General features: G+C 44.2%; 1 protein-coding gene across 3 annotated transcripts in view; it reads right to left on the reverse strand.

Annotated features, from left to right (window-relative positions):
* Positions 1-2,054: 2,054 nt before the first annotated feature.
* ANKRD31 (ankyrin repeat domain 31) overlaps positions 2,055-22,452 on the reverse strand; it is a 408,642-nt gene continuing 388,244 nt past the window's right edge. For all 3 annotated transcript variants that reach the window (XM_075342271.1, XM_075342267.1, XM_075342277.1), the window contains one exon: positions 2,055-2,720. In XM_075342271.1, coding sequence (XP_075198386.1) covers positions 2,578-2,720 — 143 coding nt within the window. In that variant the 3' untranslated portion in view covers positions 2,055-2,577. The remainder of the gene's footprint in view (positions 2,721-22,452) is intronic.

Below are 22,452 nucleotides of genomic sequence, written 5' to 3' on the forward strand. Positions count from 1 at the left end.
AAAAATCAGAATACGGATGGCATGCGCATGTCATACAAATCGCATATGCATGTCACACGGATCCTTGACATTTGCATACTGCGTCAGACTGGCTACCGGAGGAATCTCCAGTAATACCAGGCCTGGCCGCGGTAACATGTACTGAACTCCGGAGCTGTCACCTGAGCTCCAGAGTGCAGCCTGAACAGCGAGCGCCGAGTGATTGATTCCTCGGCGATTGCTGTTCAGTTCATGACAGCCGCAAACAGACCGGGCTGATCTCTGGAGCTCAGGTGACAGCTCCAGAGTTCAGTGCAGGTAACAGCGGCCAGGACTGGTATTACCAGAGATTCCTCCGGTAGCCAGTCCACCGCTGCTTGCATAAACACTCACATAGCACTCGCATGACGCTCGCATGTTATACGGATGCTATGTGAGGAAAAAAAAAACACCGTACGCAGACCACACGCAGGACACTCGACTCACATTTGTAGCCGAGTACCGCTGTGATTTTTTACACGCAAGTGGAGAAGACCCCTACTTCCCCAATCAGCCTCTCTGTGTCTACCCTTGGAGCTATTTTCTGAAATGTGGGGTACAGAGAGATCACTTTGTGAGCAGAGAGGAAAGCTGCACAGCTGCAGTCCTGAGAGCAAGTGAGGCAGGATATGAGGTTTTGGCGCCAGACATAATGACCTTAATTGACCTGCAGGATTGGAAACAAGTGGAGGTGATGTTTGGATTAAAAACGCACACGGACGGTAAGGATAGCACACGTACATGCTACGTGTCACGTACGTGCAGGCACGGACCCATTGACTTTAGCGGGTCCGTGTCTGCGTGATGCCAGAGAAACGCGGACATATTAGCCGTGTAAAAAACCGCACACACGTACAATCTACACGGGCACACGTTCCGTGTGGCTTTACGTGTGTGTGCATGTTACCATAGGGTAACATTGGTGCACATGTGCTCGTGCCGCTGGTACGTGTAAAAACGTACCAAACACGTACCGACGGCACGGAAGTGTGTTGCAGGCCATACTATGGGTCTTTGCCGACCGGCGATTTTTTTTTTCATGCTGATTCAACATGAGAAAAAAAACGCTGCATGCAGCAATTGACAGCATATATCGGACGGTGCACCAGATCTAGCGCTGCTCAGAATGCTGTGATCACACCAGTGAATGACAGCTTTCTGTGTACACTGTTGACTAGGTGGTCCTGCAGTGATAATCTCTTGCTGATAAAATGCTGATTTTATTGAAACAGCAACACACATCCCAGTAAGTGACACATTGCTGGAATCAGAGTTTCATCATGCTGCTTTCAGATTACCGTACATAAGCTGGGTTCACATATAGCGATAGCGACAACGAGGTCGCTGTTATGTCACCATTTTCTGTGACGCAACAGCGACCTTGTATGTCACTGTTATGATCGCTGCTTAGCTGTCAAACACAGCGACGCAGCAGCGATCATAACGTCGCTGCATGTGCAGAGAGCAGGGAGATGCGCACACTGCTTAGCGCTAGCTCCCTGCACTCCTAGCTACAGTACACATCGGGTTAATTACCCGATGTGTACTGCAGCTACATGTGCAGAGAGCAGGAGCCTGCAGCACAGGCAGCGTGAGAGCGGCGGAGGCTGGTAACGAAGGTAAATATTAGGTAACCACCTTGGTTACCCGATGTTTACCCTGGTTACAGCTTACCGCAGCTGCCAGACGCCGACTCCTGCTCCCTGCATTTCGTCGCTGTCACACACAGCGATCTGTGCGTCACAGCGGGAGAGCAACAATAAAAAAAGAACCAGGGCTGTGTGTAACGAGCAGCGATCTCACAGCAGGGGCCAGATTGCTGCTCAGTGTCACACACAGCGAGATCGCTAATGAGGTCACTGCTGCGTTACAAAAACCGTGACTCAGCAGCGATCTCGCTGTGTGTGAAGCACCCCATAGAAAAACCTGCTGACAGATTCCCTTTCAGAGTGAAAGAGTAAAGAATCACACACATAGATTATGAGTAAAATATGCAAATATTTATTTTGTAATATGCAATTTTACAGTAAGCTCCCTGCTCCCCTGAATGGATTATATCTGATTGTGACAGAATATACCTATATATTGGAATGTGTTATTATTTGGTATGTTGATACTTAGGAAAATATATTTCCATAAAAATGATGACGCAGGAAGCTACTGCACAATGAATACTACAATAAACAAGATTACAACTGCAAACAAGATATGTTATCGTATAACCAGAAAAAACTGCTGAGAGAAACTGCATATTGCAAACACATCATCAGACTTGCAATAACTTCATGCCTACTTATCCACTCACTGCACAAGGAGATTTTAGACAAAACTTTAAAGTAAATATTTACTACTTATAAGACTTAAGCAAAATGTGAACAATACAAAGATGTGGATAACATGGCTCAAATAAGAGGACACTACTCATATCATATGCTTCCCAATCTTTATGTCTGTAGTCACTGAGGAGTAATCTATTATAGTAGATCTAAATGATGAGATAAAAAGAAAAAGCAGAGTGATAATATGTAAATGAGAAGACAATACAGCTGGAATGTGTCTTCACAAGTCCTGATGATTACTGTTCATGAATTCCTCCCAGTACTTATCCATTACATGGCTCGGGAACAATTCACTTTTATCTATCAGCAGAATTTCTTTCACCTGCAGTAGTGTGTGTCCTGGAGTTTGGAGATGTGGTAAAGCTACAAATTAAAAAAAGATTTCCTTGTTACTATATGTATTCTTAAAAGGAAATAGTCATTAGATTTATACTGCATGAACGTCCCCGTCGTTTGTGGGTCACAGGCAAATCGCTGCCCGTGGCGCACAATATCGCTAGAACCTGTCACACATACTTACCTTCCTAGCGACGTCGTTGTGGCCGGCGAACAGCCTCTTTTCTAAGGGGGCGGTTCGTGCAGCGTCACAGCGACGTCACATGGCAGGCGTCCAATAGAAGCGGAGGGGCGGAGAGCAGCCGCATGGAAGTCACGCCCACCTCGTTGCCGGAGGACGCAGGTACGGTGTTGTTCTTCATTCCTGGGGTGTCACACGTAGCGATGTGTGCTGCCTTTGGAGCGATGAACAACCTGCGTCCAGAACAAGGAACGACATTTGGGAAATGGACGATGTGTCAACAATCAACGATTTGGTGAGTATTTTGCATCGTTAGCGGTCGCTCGTACGTGTTACACGCAACGACGTCGCTAACGAGGCCGGATGTGCGTCACGAATTCCGTGACCCCAATGACATCTCATTAGCGATGTCGTTGCGTGTAAAGCCCCCTTTAGTAGCCACTGCCAAAGAATTTGGTCTCAATGTAAAAAAATAAAAATAAAAAAAATCATTCAGACATACCCCTGACATTGACTTCAATTAGACAAATTGAGACCAAAACATGAAACTCTGGATTCTTTATAACCTCAGCTGGACACAATAATTTAGTAGACTATGTTATTGTATATGGCTCAAAAGATGGACTCTATAGAAAGAAAGTCAAAGGGAGTCCAAAGTTTCATGTTTTGCTGCCTGAAAAAGACGTTTTGTGCACATAACGTCAAATGTCACATATTATGACATAAATTGCCACTTTAGTAGTTGCCCTGCTCCACCTAATTTTAATATATTCATAAATAGCCTTTAAAATATTACACAGTTTTAAATCGTACAGCAGGTAAAAGTAAGTATATAACACGTCACTAATTTTCCAAAAAGCTCAACAAATTACTGAAAAAGACAAATGCGCAATACACTTGTGATTTGTCTTGAGGAAGGAGGCATAGCCTCCGAAACGCGCAATAAAATCACCTTCAATAATCTCTGTCTGATCCATGACCCTGGCAGCTCGGTGTTAACCCCTTCACTTCTTTATCTACGGTTTAATTTTTCAAGTAATTATATTTCTAAAAGGTGCTATTGACATGAATTTCTCACCAAATGTCGGTAACAACCCATTCAATCCCCGCTGGACAAATCAAACCATAGATGTCCATAAATTAAGTTATATGTAATATTGAGAAATGACACAAGAAAAAAGTATTGAACACAAAGAATGAGAAGTGCAAAAAAAACTCTGGAAAGTCATAACACCAGCTCAATTCTGTCAGTAATTAGAAAGCAATTCTGCCACTTAGTGATCAGCTGGTTCAACTGATGGACTATCACAGGGTCTCTCATTATCAAAGTGCCACACAAGAAACACAAGAACTCTGAGCTTTATTCCCTTCCATACATTCTCTATTAGATTCAGGTCAGGTTATTGGCTCGATCATTATAGCATTTTAATTTCTTTCTCTGAAACCAATTGAGAGTAATGAATTTTGATATTTATTATTTCTATCGTGCTGTTTTTCTGTTTTTTTGTTTGTGAATCAATACCTAAGTGGGGGGGGGGGGAAATTCAATGAACAACTCAGGTAGCTAACTTTTATCTTCTATTTCCCTGCAAGATGTTTTGCTGATCTAACAATGGCCTCTACATCTCGCAGAAGATAGTGCTCAAGTGATGCAAATATTTTTTGTTACATCTGTGGAAACTTTACTGTGAAGACTCAGAGGCGCAACATTACTGACTTTGTTAAGAGGGTGTATTTTGCGTACTTCAAAGTAAAACTTGGAGACCAAGACAAGCATTGGGCTCCTCACAAAGTGTACAAAACCTGTGTTGAGAGCTTGAGATCATGGTCTCAAGGACGAATGCTAAACTTCAGTTTGGAGTTCCTATGGTTTGGAGAGAACCAAGCAATCATTTAGAAGACTGCTATTTCTGCCTTGTTGATGTAAAAGGTTTCAATAAGAAAAACAAGCAATATTTGCAATACCTGAGTATCCCTTCAGCTATTCGACCAGTTGCCCATAGTGAAGACATACCTGTTCCAAAATATACTGCACTTCCAGAAAACGTTGACACAGATCTATCCTCACATTGTTATCCTGATGAAGAAGACAGTCCAGATATTTTTCAGCCATGTGATGAAGATTGTGACAAACCAATTCTGCTTACTCAGTCTGCTTTGAATGACCTGGTTAGAGATCTTTATCTACAAAAATAGTCTGCTGAACTATTGGCTTCAAGACTACAAGAGAATCGAATGTTGAAACTCAGAACAAATGTCTCATTTTATCGTAACAGGGAAGCAGAACTGCGTAAGTACTTCCATTCAGATGGCCAGCTTGTCTATTGTACTAATTTTGAAGGGCTACTTCTCTTTATGGGACTTCCAGCATATGATTCAAGGGATTGGAGACTTTTTATTGATAGTTCCAAAAGAAGTTTAAAATGTGTTCTGTTACACAATGGAAATAAGTATGGGTGGGTACCAATAGGTCTTTCTGTAAAACTTAAAGAAGAATATAAAAACATCAAGATTATTCTAGAGAGGTTACAATATAATGCTCATGGGTGGTTAATTTGTGTTGATTTGAAAATGGTTAACTTTCTTTTGGGTCTGCAAGAAGGGTACACAAAACACCCTTGTTTTCTGTGCTACTGGGACAGTAGAGCTACAGCAGAGCATTGGGTGAAAACTGAATGGCCTCAGTGACAGAATTTGGCATCTGGCGATAAGAATGTCATCCATGATCCTCTAGTGGATAGGAAGAACATTGTCTTTCCTCCCTTGCACATAAAATTTGGATTGATGAAGCAGTTCGTCAAAGCTCTCAATCACAGTGGAGAATGATTTAACTATATATGTTCAACTTTTCCTGGTCTTAGTGAAGAGAAGAAAAAGGCTGGAATATTTGATGGACCTCAAATAAGAACACTTATGAGAGACCCAAATTTTATCACATCAATGAATGAGACAGAAGAAAGAACTTGGAATGCATTTTGTAATGTGGTGCAGAATTTTCTAGAGAATAAGAAAGCAGACAACTATGAAGAGATTGTGGAAGAGCTACTAATGAGTCTGCAAAATCGTGGATGTAGAATGAGTATCAAGATTCACTATTTACACAGCCATTTGGACTTTTTTCCAGAGAACCTTGGGGATGTGAGCGAGGAACAAGGGGAGCCTTTTCATCAGGACATTAAAACAATAGAAGAACGGTATCAAGGCCGGTGGGACTGACTATTGCTGGAGCTTGATGAGAGACAACCCAGAAGCTGTACATCACAGATCAGCCAAGAAAAGAAAGTTCAAATAACTGCTATTTGCCATTCATCTGTGTGCCATATATATGTGTTTTTATATTTTGTTGTTAAATTCTTTAAGTATATTTTATTTGATTTACTGTACATAGACTCTGTAATCTTTGTTATTCCTTGATTAAAAATATACAAAATGTAGTACCTAAAATCATGTGTTTTTATCATAAAACATTCAATATGAGTAATTTTCATCAAAAATTGACAATATCTCGAAATCCTGATGTGATAACCAAAAACGGAGTTCATATTCGTAATCAGCAGGCAAAATTGACTTAAAATATGTTTTAAAACCTTTTACCAGAAAAATTGCGTTGACCAGTGTTATATGAAGTTTGCCAATACAGTATGCTGAAAAACAGCCTCACCATAATTTTCCGTACTGTGCAGCATGCGCAGGCCCTGGGAGCAGAAGGCAGTGATGGAGACAGAAAGCGACCGGGAAGGTGAGTTCACAGGTGCTGGTGTTACAGTTACAGTACCCCTTCCCCCTGATGCTCCCTCTTTTGCAAGCCAAAAAGGAATCTCTTCAGGAGAAGAGGGGCATTAATATTCTCCCTGCTCCCTGCACATTCAGATCGTTGCTCTCTCGCTGTCAAACACAGTGATGTGTGCTTCACAGCGGGAGAGGAACGACCAAAAAATGGTCCAGGACATTCAGCAACGACCGGTGACCTCACAGCAGGGGCCAGGTCGTTGCTGGATGTCACACACAGCCACATCGCTAGCAAGATCACCAAATAGTGCGCTCTGAAGCAGAGAAGGCCTTGGAAAAGAAGCCACAGATTACCATTTGGCTGGTAGGAGATCCCTGCATGAGGACCACACCGGTCCTAGAGGAAGAGGCATCCACTTCCAAGAAGAACTGCTTCTTGATCTCAGGTCTATGCAGCACTGAGGCCGACGGGAAGGCCTGCTGCAGGGATATAAAAGTGCGCTTAGTCTACATCTTTGGATTCACCCCCTTGCGGATCATGGCAGAGATTGGGGCGGTTCGGGATGAGAATTGTGGAATAAATTATCGGTAGTAATTGGTAAATGCCAGAAACCGCTGGACTGCATCCACCTTGTCAGGATAAGGCCACTTTAAAATTGCTTGTGCTTTAGGTGATGTCATTTCCGGTCACCTGACCGGATCAATGCATTCCACTGTGGAACCCAAGCTGCTATCAGGATTCTGATGGTACACAGGATTTGCAGGTGATGCTAATACCTTATTTGGACCTGTGAGTGACTCCTCACAACATGTGTATGTGATTAATGATTACTTTAACATTATATATATATATATATATATATATATACGTATATACTAGCTGTACTACCTGGCTTCGCCCGGGTTAATAACTGCTGTTAACAAAATAGAATGTATTAACATTCCCGGGATAGAGTGTATAAATAGAATGTATTAACGCCCGGGATAGTAATGGTCTCTCTGTTTCATTCCCATTCTCTGTCTATCACCCCTCTGTATATATCTCTCTGTCTCTCTCTCTCTTTGTCTGTCTGTCTCTTTCCCTGTCTGTCTCAATCTCTTTCCCTGTCTGTCTATCGCTTTCCTTGTCTGTCTATCTATCTCTGTCACTTTCCCTGTCTGTCTCTTTCCCTCTCTTTCCCTGTCTGTCTGTTTCCCTGTGTCTGTCTGTCTCTTTGTCTGTCTCTTAACCCGTCTCTCTCTTTCCCTGTCTCTCTTTCCATGTCAGTCTGTCTCTTTGTCTGTGTCTGTCTCTTTGTGTCTGTCTCTCACCCTGTCTATGTCTGTTTCTTACCCTGTGTCTGCCTCTTTCCCTGTCTGTGTCTGTCTCTTTCCCTGGCTGCATTGTGACACGCCAACATTCCATATAAGGGCGTGGCTGCGCATTTTTCTGACGTTCTGGCTGCACTGTGGCTCCCAGCTCCATTCGCTTTAATGGAGGCAGGTTTTTTTGCTGAATAACTGTAAAGAGCGGGGTTAAAATTTCCCCTCAAAACATAGCCTATGACGCTCTCAGGGTCCAGAAGTATGAGTGTGCAAAATTTTGTGGCTGTAGCTGCGACGGTGCAGATGCCAATCCCGGACATACACACACATACATACACACACACACATACACACATTCAGCTTTGTATATTAGATATGCTTGATACTGGGCTTTTGTTAGTACACCCCTGATAAAGCCACATTCGGTGGTGTAACGCGTGGGGCGGGCCGGTGCATCCACATTACCTCTTTCACACTTCAGACCATGGTATTGTATTGCAGGCTTTCCTTGCTGTGTACCTTTCTAACATGGTTTTAATATATATTACTATGTATCTGCACTTTTTGGCTGTATATGGTTGATAGCCAGTATTGCTTACTCTTTGTTATTGAGGTATTGGTGTGTATGTACACTTTGTTATATGGGGGACTCCTTTTCTTTCTCCTTCCCATTTTTTAATGGTGTTTTAACATTCTGCACTTATTAAACTTGTTCACTTTTTGCATTCAGCAAGTGTTTTGTTGTCGTCCATTTAAGTTCTGGATTTACAGTGTATTTATATTTTTATGTATTTATTCCCATAAATTGTGTGCGCCACTTTAAAATCGCCAACACCTTCTCTGGATACTTATTCAATCTGGTATCAGAGGTTATGTAACTGAGGAAATGAAGGGAGGTGTGTTCGAAAACGTACTTCTCGAACTTTTGGGGCAGGTCAGGAGAGAACACCAGGATATCGTCCAGGTACATGACCACACACAAGTTGAGAAGATTACGGAAAATATAATTTACGAACTCTTGGAAGATCGCAGTGGCATTGCTGAGCCCAAATGTCATTACTCATTCTTTGTAGTGACTGTCTCAGGTGTTGAAGGTAGTCTTTCATTTGTCCCCCTACTGAATACGGATCAGATTATACGTTTCACGAAGATAAAGTTTAGGGAAAATTCTGGAGCCTCGGAGATGACTGAATAATTCCGGAATGAGTGGTAGCGGATATTTATTCTTGACTGTAATCTAAGTCCCCTTTAATTAATATAGGGAGAGGGAGCCATCTTTATTTTACACAAATAAGAACCCAGCACCATTTCTGAATAAATTATCTTGTCAGATTCTCCTTGATGTACTCTGACATGGCTTGGGTCTCAAGGAGGAGATTAACCCAGCAGCAGGTCTATTGGGCAGTCATATGTCCTGTGTGGCGGCAACACCTCCGTTTCCATTTTATGAAAGAAGTCTGGGTAGGACTCATAGGCAGGAGGAAGACCGAAAAGATTTGATAGAGTTGTTGTCAATCAGGCAAGACAGACAGGAATGAGACGTCTCTCATGGAAAGACTGACCCCATCAAAACACTTCACCAGATCTCCAGTCCAAGACAGGCTCATGAATTCTTAGCCACTGCAGACCCAGAAGTAGTAGATGTGACAGATAAGGTAGCACATAGAAGGCAATTTTCTCTGAATGCAGCATTCCAACCGAAAGCTATATGGTAGAGTTCTCCCATCAACGACGACATACCCAGGGGAGCTTGAAGTCATTGAATGGGACTCTGATACTGATCCACTACAGCCCGTTGCAAGAAGTTTCATGTTGAACCGGAGTCCAGATAGGCTGACTCGATAAATTGTGTGTTGCCACTGGATATGGATACTGACAAAATCAAAGGCGGAATGGAGTTGCTCTCACCCAGGGTTGCCACTCCAACCGACCCTAGAATTCAGAGTTTCCCGGCTTATTGGGGTAGGAACGGATTATATGTTCAATACTGCCACAGTAGAAACACTTCCCTTCAATGCGATGGAGCTCCAGACGATGCTTAGCCAGCTACAAGTGGTCCACCTGCATAGGTTCAGAAAAATTAGTGGGAGCTGAAGACTGCAAAACAATCAGACTCTGGAAGCTTGGAGCCAAAAAAAATTCTCTTCTCTTGGATCACCTCTCTGGTGCACGCCTGAAACCTAAGGTCGATCCGAATGACCAGTAAAAACAGATTATCTAGCATAGTAGATATGTCATTACCAGCCAGTTCGTCCCTGATTCTTCTGAACAAGCTCTCCGAAAAGGTAGTCACCAACGCCTCGTTGTTCCAACCTAGCTCTGAAGCCAGTGTGCAGAACCAGATGGCATATTGGCCTGCTAGCAGACCACCTTTGCGCAGCCTAAGAAGAGAAAATGCCGCAGATGTAAGTTGGCCTGGTTTGTCGACGACTTTGCAAAAAGTCTCAAGAAAGACTTGCAGGCTGGAGATGAGAGGATCACTTCTCTTCCATAATTGATGAATCTGGCAAAGGCTTCTCCACCCAGATATGACATTAGGAAGGAAACTTTGGACTGATCAGAGGCAAACTGGTGGGACAACAATTTGAAATGCAGTGTGCACTTATTAATAACCCTCAAAACAGCTTGGGATCACCGTCGAACCATGGAGGTGCAGACAAACGTTGACTAGAACCAGAATCTGGATTAACAAATATAGTGGGGATTACAGGCTGGACAGGATCAGATGTAGCGGTCAGCACCACAGCGTTCACATGGGTATTCACAGACAATAGATAAGACAGAATCTGTTTCTGCTGATAACATTGGTGATCCATCTCATAATTATAACTCCGGTAGGCTAGGGTGACTGGGGCCATTAGGGTCTATGGCCTGAGCAAACTGTCAGGCACGTGTGTGTGAACCCACTGCATCACAGGACCGGGCTCACCCTGGAGGGGCGTAGCTAAGAGACTACCTGGTTCTTCACTAGAGCCCCTGATAGTTAGGATACGCTTGATGCTGCAGGTATCTGCCAGGTACCACTTCTGGGGAACTCTCCATACTGTAGAAGCTGACACCAAGGTGTCAGGGATGCAGGCACGGATACGGTAGCCAAGCAGAGCAAGACCACAGGCTAGTGATGATTCTGGTTCTCGTATAGACCGGATAGATTTTGAAGGCTAGATGGGTGGAACAGGCAGGAATAAGGAGACGGGCAGAAGGGAACGGACTCAGGAACAGAGATACAGGCACAATGGAGTGGAACAGAAACGGGAACAGGAACACTGGACTGGAACAGACTCAGAAACTCTGGACAGGCAATAGGTATTGAAGCACAGATGAGTATACACAGAACGACGACAGGTTGTCGGGGACCTGACAACTAGCAAACATGTAGCGGACTGACTTTACATATTCCACAGGCACCTCACACATCCCTTAAAAGGTAAGGTGTTGCTGTTTTATATAATCCAAACAATGATTACTTGTAAGATAACATGCAGTTATAATGTTATCTTGCTTTAAATAAAGAGGTCTTTCAGTTTTTATAATGCTGGAAAGCTGGCAATGGGGGCTGCCATTTTACATTCCAAGTTCTAGCACGACAGTTCAGTCTCAAAATACAGCACCTCATGGACATAGGCGATAGTGGTCGGATTCCGTCCCCATTAGTTCTATTACAACTGTCACCACTGTGAAATGGTCACCCCTATGTGGGCTGCCCAATTCACAGCCGTGGGTATGTTCAGCTGCCATTTTTTTCATAGCCCACGCTTTGGGCTGGGCTGCATTTTTCTCCTACAGCCAGGATCTGAAAGGTGCAAGCAGTACCAGTACCTACTGCTTCTGTCAGAACAGATCCTAGAATGCTGGAGCAAAAAGCGGGAGAACAGTGCCGTATACCGATAGCAGGAGCGGCGGAGGTGCTGCACTTTCCCGCTGTCACCTGCACAGGATGGGTGAGTACCGGTATGCTACTCCGCCCCCGCTGCCGATGCCACTACCCAACCCCCACCGCCCCCGCTACCACCAACCCCCCCGCTTGTGTGTGCTCACCGGCCTCTGCTCCTAGCAGCTCAGTGGGGCAGCGCGGTATACCGTGGGTGAGTACTGATATGGTGTTCCCGCCGCCACTGCTTCCCAGCCACCACCGCTCTTCCCCCGCCACCACTAACCCCCCTGCTGCCGCTGCTCCCCCACTTGTGTGTGCTCACCTCTGGCCTCTTCTCCTAGTAGCTCAGTGGGGCAGCGTGGTATACAGGATATCTCCCTGTGTATGTGTTAGCCTGCAGAGCGTTGCTCCTCCTGACACATACACAGGAATAGCCTGCAGAGTGTCGCTCCTCCTGACACATGACACAGGAGGAGCGACGCTCTTCAGGCTATATATCCCTGTGTATGTGTCAGGAGGAGCAACACTCTGCAGGCTATCTCCCTGTGTGTCAGGAGGAGTGACGCTCTGCAGGCTATATATACCTGTGTATGTGTCAGGAGATGCGACGCTCTGCAGGCTATATATCCCTGGGCATGTGTCAGGAGGAGCGATGCTCTGCAGGCTATATATCCCTGTGTATGTGTCAGCCTGCAGAGCGTTGCTCCTCCAGACACATACACAGGAATAGCCTGCAGAGCATCACTCCTCCTGACACAGGAGGAGCGACGCTCTGTGGGCTATATATCCCTGTGTATGTGTCAGGAGGAGCAAAGTTTTGCAGGCTATATATTCCTGTGTATGTGTCAGGAGAAGTGACACTCTTCAGGCTATATATCACTGTGTATGTGTCAGGAGAAGCGATGCTCTGCAGGCTATATATCCATGTGTATGTGTCAGGAGAAGCGATGCTCTGCAGGCTATAACTCCCTGTGTGTCAGGAGGAGCAATGCACTGCAAGCTATATGTCCCTGTGTATGTGTCAGAAAAAGCGACGCTCTACGGTATACAGCGAGGAGCGCAATATACATTGAAGCACTATGCCAGCTGCCTTTAATGATACTTTAGACATTAGGATCACTGCAGTCACCCACAAAATGGCTCTGCTCTGTATCTCTACATTTCATCTTCCCTTATCCTTTTGGAAAACACCCAGATTGGGAGGGGGAGCTGTGACATCACACACAGGAGAGCAGATTCTGCCCACTTTACTGCACCTGTAATGTAAGCTACTTCTACAGTAGGTTTCAGTCCAGATTTCAGCAGCTGCTCCCCCTAGTGTTTAAAAGTGGAAAATATCAAACTTTAAAAAAAAAATAAAAAAAAGTTATATATATATATATATTTTTTTTTTTTTTTGCTCAATTAAAAACAAATAATATTTAAAACAGATCATTAAAACATTAATATTTTACATTTTTTCAGTTATTGATTTTTTTTTTTTTTTTTTTACACGACACCTTCCCTTTAAATATTTAAGAGTAGGAAGCAGCATGTGCGTGCTCTCAACGTGTTCTCAGGAGACCTGTATCACATGCGCATGCCGCAGGAACAGCAGGCAGTGACAGGGAAAGAAACCACTGTTGAGCAGCCAGGAAGGCAAGTGAACAGGCTAGACAGCCCCGAGATGGTGGGGCCAGTGTTACAATACGTTTATTGTTTCTATGCTTCTTTAACACAACTTTGGATTTAATTGACCTACTAATATCAAACTATGTAATGACACGTGAACCTAAGCAGCTGCTTTATGTATATCTTTTGATAACACATGCATATTGTACTTTTGTTTCCTACTTCTGAAGAAGTCTTTATAATACATGTATTATTGTTGTGTAACAGGTTTCAATAAAACAAATTAAAAAAAAAAAAATTCTTCTGTAACCAATGTCATTAGTAAATTTTGCAACAATAACATTGCAAAAGTCTTGAGACAGTTCACAAGTTTTATCTATCATGAGTAGAGTTGAGCGCGGTTCGTGGTTCGTGGTTCTCCAGTTCTAGGCTCGAGTGATTTTTGGGCTGTTCGAGATCGAACTAGAACTCGAGCTTTTTGCTAAAAGCTCGATAGTTCTAGATACGTTCGAGAACGGTTCTAGCAGCAAAAAGCAGGGCTTTTTACAGCTACAGTGAGCAGGAGCCATCGCTGGCAGCCTGCCACAAGCTGGTAACCAAGATAAACATCGGGTATCCAAGCAAAGCGCTTTGGTTAGTAACCCGATGTTTATCTTAGTTACGTGCAGGAAGCCCACACTTTCCCGCTCAGCTCGCTCCACCCCCTCCTGCCCGCGGCATGTACACATACATACACATACACAAACACACACACACACACACATCCACCCCCCCCCCCCCCCCCCGCCCGCCCGCCCGCTCGCTCGCTCGCTCGCTCGGCTTACCTGCGGTGATGAAGTCCCGCCATCCCGACCTCAGCGCTGTCACTGTCCTCCATGGCCGCCGCTTGTCACATCACCTATCGCTTCCGACCCGAGACTGACACTGGCGGTGACGTCACGGACCTCTCGCGATACTTGATGTGAAGGCGCCGGTCATTGACCTCAGTGACAGGGGCTGTCAGTGTGCTGGAGATCAGCGCAGGTAATGTACCTCACTGACAGCAGCACTTGTCACCCCCCTGCAGTGACCTGGGCTGACCCATTGATGTTAGCTCAGGTCACTGCACTGCTCTCCCAGCCAATGGGGAACATCCTGCTCTTCATTGACTGGGACAGTGTGCATCGTCATGGCAACCCCTTGGATTACACCAGACCTGGATTTGTTTTTCAATCTAATAAATTGGTTAAAGAGGGAATGTTTTGGGGAGTGTTTTTTCAAATAAAAATGTGTTTGTCGTCTATTTTTTTTTTATTACTGACTGGGTTGGTGATGTCGGGTATCTGATAGACGCCTGACCTCACCAACCCCAGGGCTTGATGCCAGGTGACATTACACATCTGGTATTAACCCCAAATATTACCCCGTTTGCCACCGCACCAGGGCGCGGGATGAGCTGGGGCGAAGCACCAGGATTGGCGCATCTAATGGATGCGCCACTTCTGGGGCGGCTGCGGCCTGCTATTTTTAGGCTGGGGAGATTCCAATAACCATGGACCTCCCTAGTCTGAGAATATCAGGCCCCAGCTGTCTGCTTTACCTTGGCTGGTGATCCAATTTTGGGGGACCCCTACGTGTTTTTTTTTTTAATTATTTATTTAATTTAAAATAACAGCGTGGGGTGCCCTCAGTTTTGGATTACCAGCCAAGGTGAGGTTGCCAGCTGTGGTCTGCAGGCTGCAGCCGTCTGCTTTACCCTAGCTGGCTACAAAACTAGGGGGAACCCTATGTCATTTTTTTTTCATTTTTTTGGCTAAATACAAAGCTAAGCACCCCTTAGTGCCACATGAAAGGTACCAAAGGGTGTTCCACTTTTTCTCCATTTTTTTCTCCACTTTCTCTCCACTTTTTCTCCACTTTTTCTCCATTTTTTTCTCCACTTATTCTCCACTTTTTCTCCTCTTATTCTCCACTTTTTCTCCACTTTTTCTCCACTTTTTCTCCTCTTATTCTCCACTTTTTCTCCACTTTTTCTCCACTTTTTCTCCATTTTTTTCTCCACTTTCTCCACTTTTTCTCCTCTTATGCTCCACTTTTTCTCCACTTTTTCTCCATTTTTTTCTCCACTTATTCTCCACTTTTTCTCCTCTTATTCTCCACTTTTTCTCCACTTTTTCTCCTCTTATGCTCCACTTTTTCTCCACTTTTTCTCCACTTTTTCTCCACTTTTTCTCCACTTTTTCTCCACTTTTTCTCCTCTTATGCTCCACTTTTTCTCCACGTTTTCTCCACGTTTTCTCCACTTTTTTCTCCACTTTTTCTCCTCTTATGCTCCACTTTTTCTCCACTTTTTCTCCACTTTTTCTCCACTTTTTCTCCACTTTTTCTCCACTTTTTCTCCTCTTATGCTCCACTTTTTCTCCACTTTTTCTCCACGTTTTCTCCACGTTTTCTCCACTTTTTTCTCCACTTTTTCTCCTCTTATGCTCCACTTTTTCTCCACTTTTTCTCCACTTTTTCTCCTCTTAATCTCCACTTTTTCTCCACTTTTTCTCCACTTTTTCTCCACTTTTTCTCCACTTTTTTCTCCACTTTTTCTCCACTTTTTCTCCTCTTATGCTCCACTTTTTCTCCACTTTTTCTCCACTTTTTCTCCTCTTATGCTCCACTTTTTCTCCACTTTTTCTCCACTTTTTCTCCTCTTATGCTCCACTTTTTCTCCACTTTTTCTCCTCTTATGCTCCACTTTTTCTCCACTTTTTCTCCACTTTTTCTCCACTTTTTCTCCTCTTATGCTCCACTTTTTCTCCACTTTTTCTCCACGTTTTCTCCACGTTTTCTCCACTTTTTTCTCCACTTTTTCTCCTCTTATGCTCCACTTTTTCTCCACTTTTTCTCCACTTTTTCTCCTCTTAATCTCCACTTTTTCTCCACTTTTTCTCCACGTTTTCTCCACTTTTTTCTCCACTTTTTCTCCTCTTATGCTCCACTTTTTCTCCACTTTTTCTCCTCTTAATCTCCACTTTTTCTCCACTTTTTCTCCACTTTTTCTCCACTTTTTTCTCCACTTTTTCTCCACTTTTTCTCCTCTTATGCTCCACTTTTTCTCCACTTTTTCTCCACTTTTTCTCCTCTTATGCTCCACTTTTTCTCCACTTTTTCTCCACTTTTTCTCCTCTTATGCTCCACTTTTTCTCCACTTTTTCTCCTCTTATGCTCCACTTTTTCTCCACTTTTTTCTCCACTTTTTCTCCTCTTATGCTCCACTTTTTCTCCACTTTTTCTCCACTTTTTCTCCACTTATGCTCCACTTTTTCTCCACTTTTTCTCCACTTTTTTCTCCACTTTTTCTCCTCTTAATCTCCACTTTTTCTCCACTTTTTCTCCACTTTTTCTCCACTTTTTCTCCACTTTTTCTCCACTTTTTTCTCCACTTTTTCTCCACTTTTTCTCCTCTTATGTTCCACTTATTCTCCACTTTTTCTCCACTTTTTCTCCTCTTATGCTCCACTTTTTCTCCACTTTTTCTCTACTTTTTCTCTACTTTTTCTATGGTCGGTCTACCCATTAGCTCTGCCATGCATAGTGTAGCTCTACACCTACTGCACATGTTACTTTATGATTGACATCTCTTTCGTACCAGAGCTGTCTAAGTCTACCCTGACCCCATATTTGTCATTACTATATTGTCCTTGTACTGTATTATGACATTTGTATCATGTGTTTCATTTCTTGCTGTGTTGCAATTTTTTTGCTGCATCCCAATTGTACCTCTACATTGTTCGAGTTTATGTTATTGTTCTCTCACTCTTATGTGATACTGATTATTGTCATTTTTCATGATTACATGCAGATAAGTCCAATCTGACGAAGGCTCAGGCCGAAACGTCATTTGTAACTTGTTTTGGACAAAAACATATATGCTTATGAAAAAAAAATTTTCTTAATACGGACCAATAAAGAGTGATTTTGCATTACTATCCGTTGTGACTTACTGACTTAGTCTGGGAGATATAGAGTGCCGAGGTTACTCACTAATTTTATCTATTATTACCTCTGAGCACCTATATACCAGTGAGCAGAGCTTCCTCTACAGTAGTTCTCCTGATTAGGCATGCCCTTACCTCATGAGCAGGGCATTGCAGCTTTGGTAGCAACCATTACGACATGGACTCTGCTGCTGTGGACCCGGGGAGAGTGAGTGCAGATTCATTGCACCCACACTCCTCACATGAAGGGTCCGCACTCCTAGAAAATGGGGGATACGTTCCCTGAGTGTCTCCCCCCCATATTCTAGACGGTCCAGAGTCGTCGTGGGACCCCTTTATTTTTTTTCTTACAATAAATTGGTGAAAGAGGAAATGTTTTGGGGACTGTTTTTTCAAATAAATTTCTTTTGTCGATTTTTTGTTTTTGTTAGTACTGACAGTTTATGATGTTGGGTATCTAATAGACGCCATGACATCACAAACTGCTGGGCTTGATCTCAGGTGACTTTACAGCTAGTATCAACCCGATTTATTACCCCGTTTGCCACTGCACCAGGGCACGGGATGAGCTGGGGTGAAGCGCCAGGATTGGCGCATCTAGTGGATGCGCCACGTCTGGGGTGCCTGCGGCCTGCTATTTTTAGGCTGTGAAGGCCCAATAACTATGGACCTTCCCACCCTGAGAATACCAGACCACAGCTGTCCGCTTTACCTTGGCTGGTGATCCAATTTGGGGGGTCCCCTACTTTTATTGTGTAATTATTAATATTTATAAAATAATTATAAAAAAGAGCCTGAGGGGACCTCCACATTGGATCCCCAACCACGGTAAAGCTGCCAGCTGTGGTTTTCAGGCTACAGCCGTCTGCTTTACCCTAGCTGGCTATCAAAAATGGGGGGACCCAACGTAATTTTTTTTTTTTAACTATTTTTTAAATAGAAAAAATTAATGGGCTTCCCTGTATTTTGATTGCCAACCAAGGTAACGGCAGGCAGATGGGGGTGGCAACCCATAGCTGTCTGCTTTATCTGCGCTGAGAATCAAAAATACCGCGGAGCGCTACGTCATTTTTTTAAAGATTTATTTTTACAGCACTGTGATGTCCAGCAATCAAAATACAGGGAAGCCCATTTTATTTTTAGTTATTTAAATAAATAATTAAAAAAAATATATGTTAGCTCCCACTGCATTTTTTGTATTGCTAGCTAAGGGTAATCCAAGCAGCTACTGGCTGCTAACCCCCACTGCTTGGTGTTACCTTCACTGGCAATGGAAAATCCAGGGAAGCATTTTTTTTTTTTTTTTGCCAAAAAGCTACAAAAAAAGGACGTGAGCTTCGCCATATTTTTGTATGCTAGCCAGGTATAGCAGGCAGGTGCTGGAAGAGTTGGATACAGCGCCAGAAGATGGCGCTTCTATGAAAATGTCATTTTCTGAGGTGGCTGCAGACTGCAATTCGCAGCAGTGGGGCCCAGAAAGCTCAGGCCAACCGGTGGTGCGGATTCCAATCCCAGCTGCCTAGTTGTACCTGGCTGGACACAAAAATGGGGCAAAGCCTACGTCATTTGTTTTCTAATTATTTCATGAAATTCATGAAATAATAAAAAAAGGGCTTCCCTTTATTTTTGGTTCCCAGCCGGGTACAAATAGGCAACTGGGGGTTGGGGGCAGCCGTACCTGCCTGCTGTACCTGGCTAGCATACAAAAATATGGCGAAGCCACATAATTTTTTCAGGGGGCAAAAAACTTCTGCATACAGTCCTGGATGGAGTATGCTGAGCCTTGTAGTTCTGCAGCTGCTGTCTGTCTGTATGGAGAAGAGCAGACAGCAGCTGCAGAACTACAAGGCTCAGCATACTCCATCCAGGACTGTATGCAGAAGTTTTTTGCCCACCAAAAAAATGACGTGGGCTTCGCCATATTTTTGTATGCTAGCCAGGTACAGCTGGCAGCCACGGGCTGCCTCCAACCCCCAGTTGCCTATTTGTACCCGGCTGGGAACCAAAAATATAGGGAAGCCCGTTTTTTTTAATTATTTCACTTATTTCATGAAATAATTAAAAAACAAATGACGTGGGCTTCGCCCTATTTTTGTGTCCAGCCGGGTACAACTAGGCAGCTGGGGATTGGAATCCGCAGCACAGGTTAGCCCGAGGTTTGTGGGCGCCTCTGCTGCGGATTTCAGTCCGCAGCCGTCCCAGAAAATGGCGCTCTCATAGAAGCGCCATCATCTGGCGCTGTATCCAACTCTTCCAACAGCCCTGGAGCCGGGTGGCTTGTTGGGTAATCATGAGTTAATACTGGCTTTGTTTTACCAGCCAGTATTAAGCCAGAGATTCTTAATGTCAGGCACGTTTGACCCGGCCATTAAGAATCTCCAATAAAGGGTTAAAAAAAGACACCACACAGAGAAAAAATACTTTAATAGAAATAAATACACAGACACATTAGAGACTCCATCTTTATTACCCCTGTCAGCCCTCCACGATCCTGCTCTTCTGTCTTCTTTCTTTCTAGTGTAGTAGTAGTGACGATTGTAGTGAGGGGCATCACTTGGGGCTGGGGAACCTCCATCCTAACTACAATGCTCACTACAATCGGGAAGCAGCGTGCAGCCTTCACTCCGTGAGTGATCACTGCTGGCTGCTAGCGGTAACGCTGACAGACGCGTTACCATAGCAACGGTGCTCCCGGAGCCGCGGTTAGCGGTGACGTCACCGCTAACTGCGTTGCTATGGCAACGGTGATCTCCGTTAATGACCGGCTGTGTCAGCCGGTCCCTAACGGAACGGGGAGTCGACCGTGTGCTAGAGCATGTCGCCGGTACACGGCGATACACATATGTGCACCGTGTACCGGAGAGATGCACTCGCAGGTCCTACATGACGTGTCATAGTCATGTGACCAGTCTGTAGCCAATGAGATAATAGCCACGTGACTGGTCACATGGCTATTTTGACGTCACGATAGGTCCTGCTTCTCTGCTGGCAGTGCAGGTCACCGGGAGGATTCAGCGATCATCGGATGGAATAGCGGCAGGAGACAGAGTGCAGAAGGGATCGCGAGGACCGGTAAGTGTTATGGCAATGTTTATTAACTGTTTGTGTACATTTATAATGCATTTTTATGTGTTTGTGATTGCCTCCCATTATAGCCTATACGTTCGAGTTCGGTTCGTCGAACGTTCGACGAACCGAACTCGAACGGGACCCCCGTTCGGCGAACCGGCCTCGAGCCGAACCGGGACCGGTTCGCTCATCTCTAATCATGAGACGTTTCTTCCTTGGTAATGAGACAGCTTTTTTATAGGCAATCAGTTGAACCAGCTGATATGATTTTTCACTAAAGGCCACGTCTCACTAAGCAACATCTCTAGCAACATCGCTGCTGAGGCACGATTTTTGTGACGTAGCAGCGATCTTGATAGCAATGTTGCTGTGTGTGACATCCAGCAACAACCTGGCCCCTGCTGTGAGGTCGCTGGTTGTTGCTGAATGTCCTGGACCATATTTTAGTTGTTGCTCTCCCGCTGTGAAGCACACATCGCTGTGTGTGACAGCGAGAGAGCAACAACTGAATGTGCAGGGAGCCGGCTTCTGCGGACACTGGTAACCAAGGTAAACATCGTGTAACTAAGAAGCCCTTTCCTTTGTTACCCGATATTTACCTTCGTTACCAGCGTCCACCGCTCTCACACTGCCAGTGCCGGCTCCCTGCACACATAGCTGGAGTACACATCGGGTAATTAACCCGATGTGTACTCTGGCTAGGAGTGCAGGGAAGAGGGAGCCGGCACTGGCAGCGCGAGAGCGGTGGACGCTAGTAACTAAGGTAAATATCGGGTAACCAAGAGAAGTGCTTTCCTTGGTTACCCGATATTTACCTTAGTTACTAAGCGCAGCATCGCTTCCACGCGTCGCTGCTGGCTGGGGGCTGGTCACTGGTTGCTGGTGAGATCTGCCTGTTTGACAGCTCACCAGCGACCATGTAGCGACGCACCAGTGATCCCTGCCAGGTCAGGTCACTGGTGGGATCGCTGGATCGTCGCTTAGTGTGACGGTACCTTAAGTGGCATGATTACCTTCTATTTACTTTTAGATTTCAGCTGGTGTCATGACTTTCCATGGCTTGTACTTTGTACTTCTTTTTCTTCATGTGTTCAATGCTTTTTCTCTGTGTTACTTTTCTTTATTACACATATCTTAATTTGTGGACATCTATGGTTAGATTTCTTTGCCTTTTTGGATTTTATGGGTTTGTATTAAAATGTGGTGATAAATTCATGTCATAGACTCATAGCCCCTTTAGATATATGTTTACTTAGAAAATTAGTGATGTGTTCAATACTTATTTCACTCACTGTATATATTAACCCCTTCCCGACATCCACTGTAATATATATATATATATATATATATACATATATGTAGATATATATATATATAATATATATAGCAAAAGTCGGGAGGAGTGTGTATGCAGTGGGCTCGGAGATTGAGCTTTTTCCATTCCTGGCAAATGATGACTCTATCACAGAGTCATCATGTGCGCCTGACTCGGCGAGCTGCTGTTAGCTTCTTAATTTCTGCCACTAGTTAACACAATTTGTGCAATAGTCTGTTCAGACACAGTCAACATAGATACAGCAAGAAAATATTGTTAAACCTTAACTTTTAATAAGAATTCATAAAAACACACAATGCAGGTCTGCAGAACAATTTCCGTGCTCAAATAAATAGTTTTTTCTCATCATACTCTTCAACAAGAGATGGGTTCTGTCAGGGACATGCACAGGAGACACATGGAGAATGAGGTCAAGGCAGTCCCGAGTTAGTCCTAAATATTTATCTGTCCCTTTACACTCTGCTATAGCTCCCTCCCTGACATGGGCAGTATGGTCCCTCAAATGTTGCTGCCTACAGAATCCATACCATCAGTGGCATAACTAAAGTTTGAAGGGCCCCAGTGCAAAATCTGGACCTGGGCCCCCATACACCGACACTAGAGGTACGGGATAATTACACCGACTAATGATGCCGACACTTGGCTCTTTCTCTCAGCACCTAGATTTCCCATGCTCTGAAATCCCT

Source organism: Anomaloglossus baeobatrachus, chromosome 1 (assembly GCF_048569485.1).
Source record: "Anomaloglossus baeobatrachus isolate aAnoBae1 chromosome 1, aAnoBae1.hap1, whole genome shotgun sequence".
NCBI lineage: Eukaryota > Metazoa > Chordata > Amphibia > Anura > Aromobatidae > Anomaloglossus > Anomaloglossus baeobatrachus.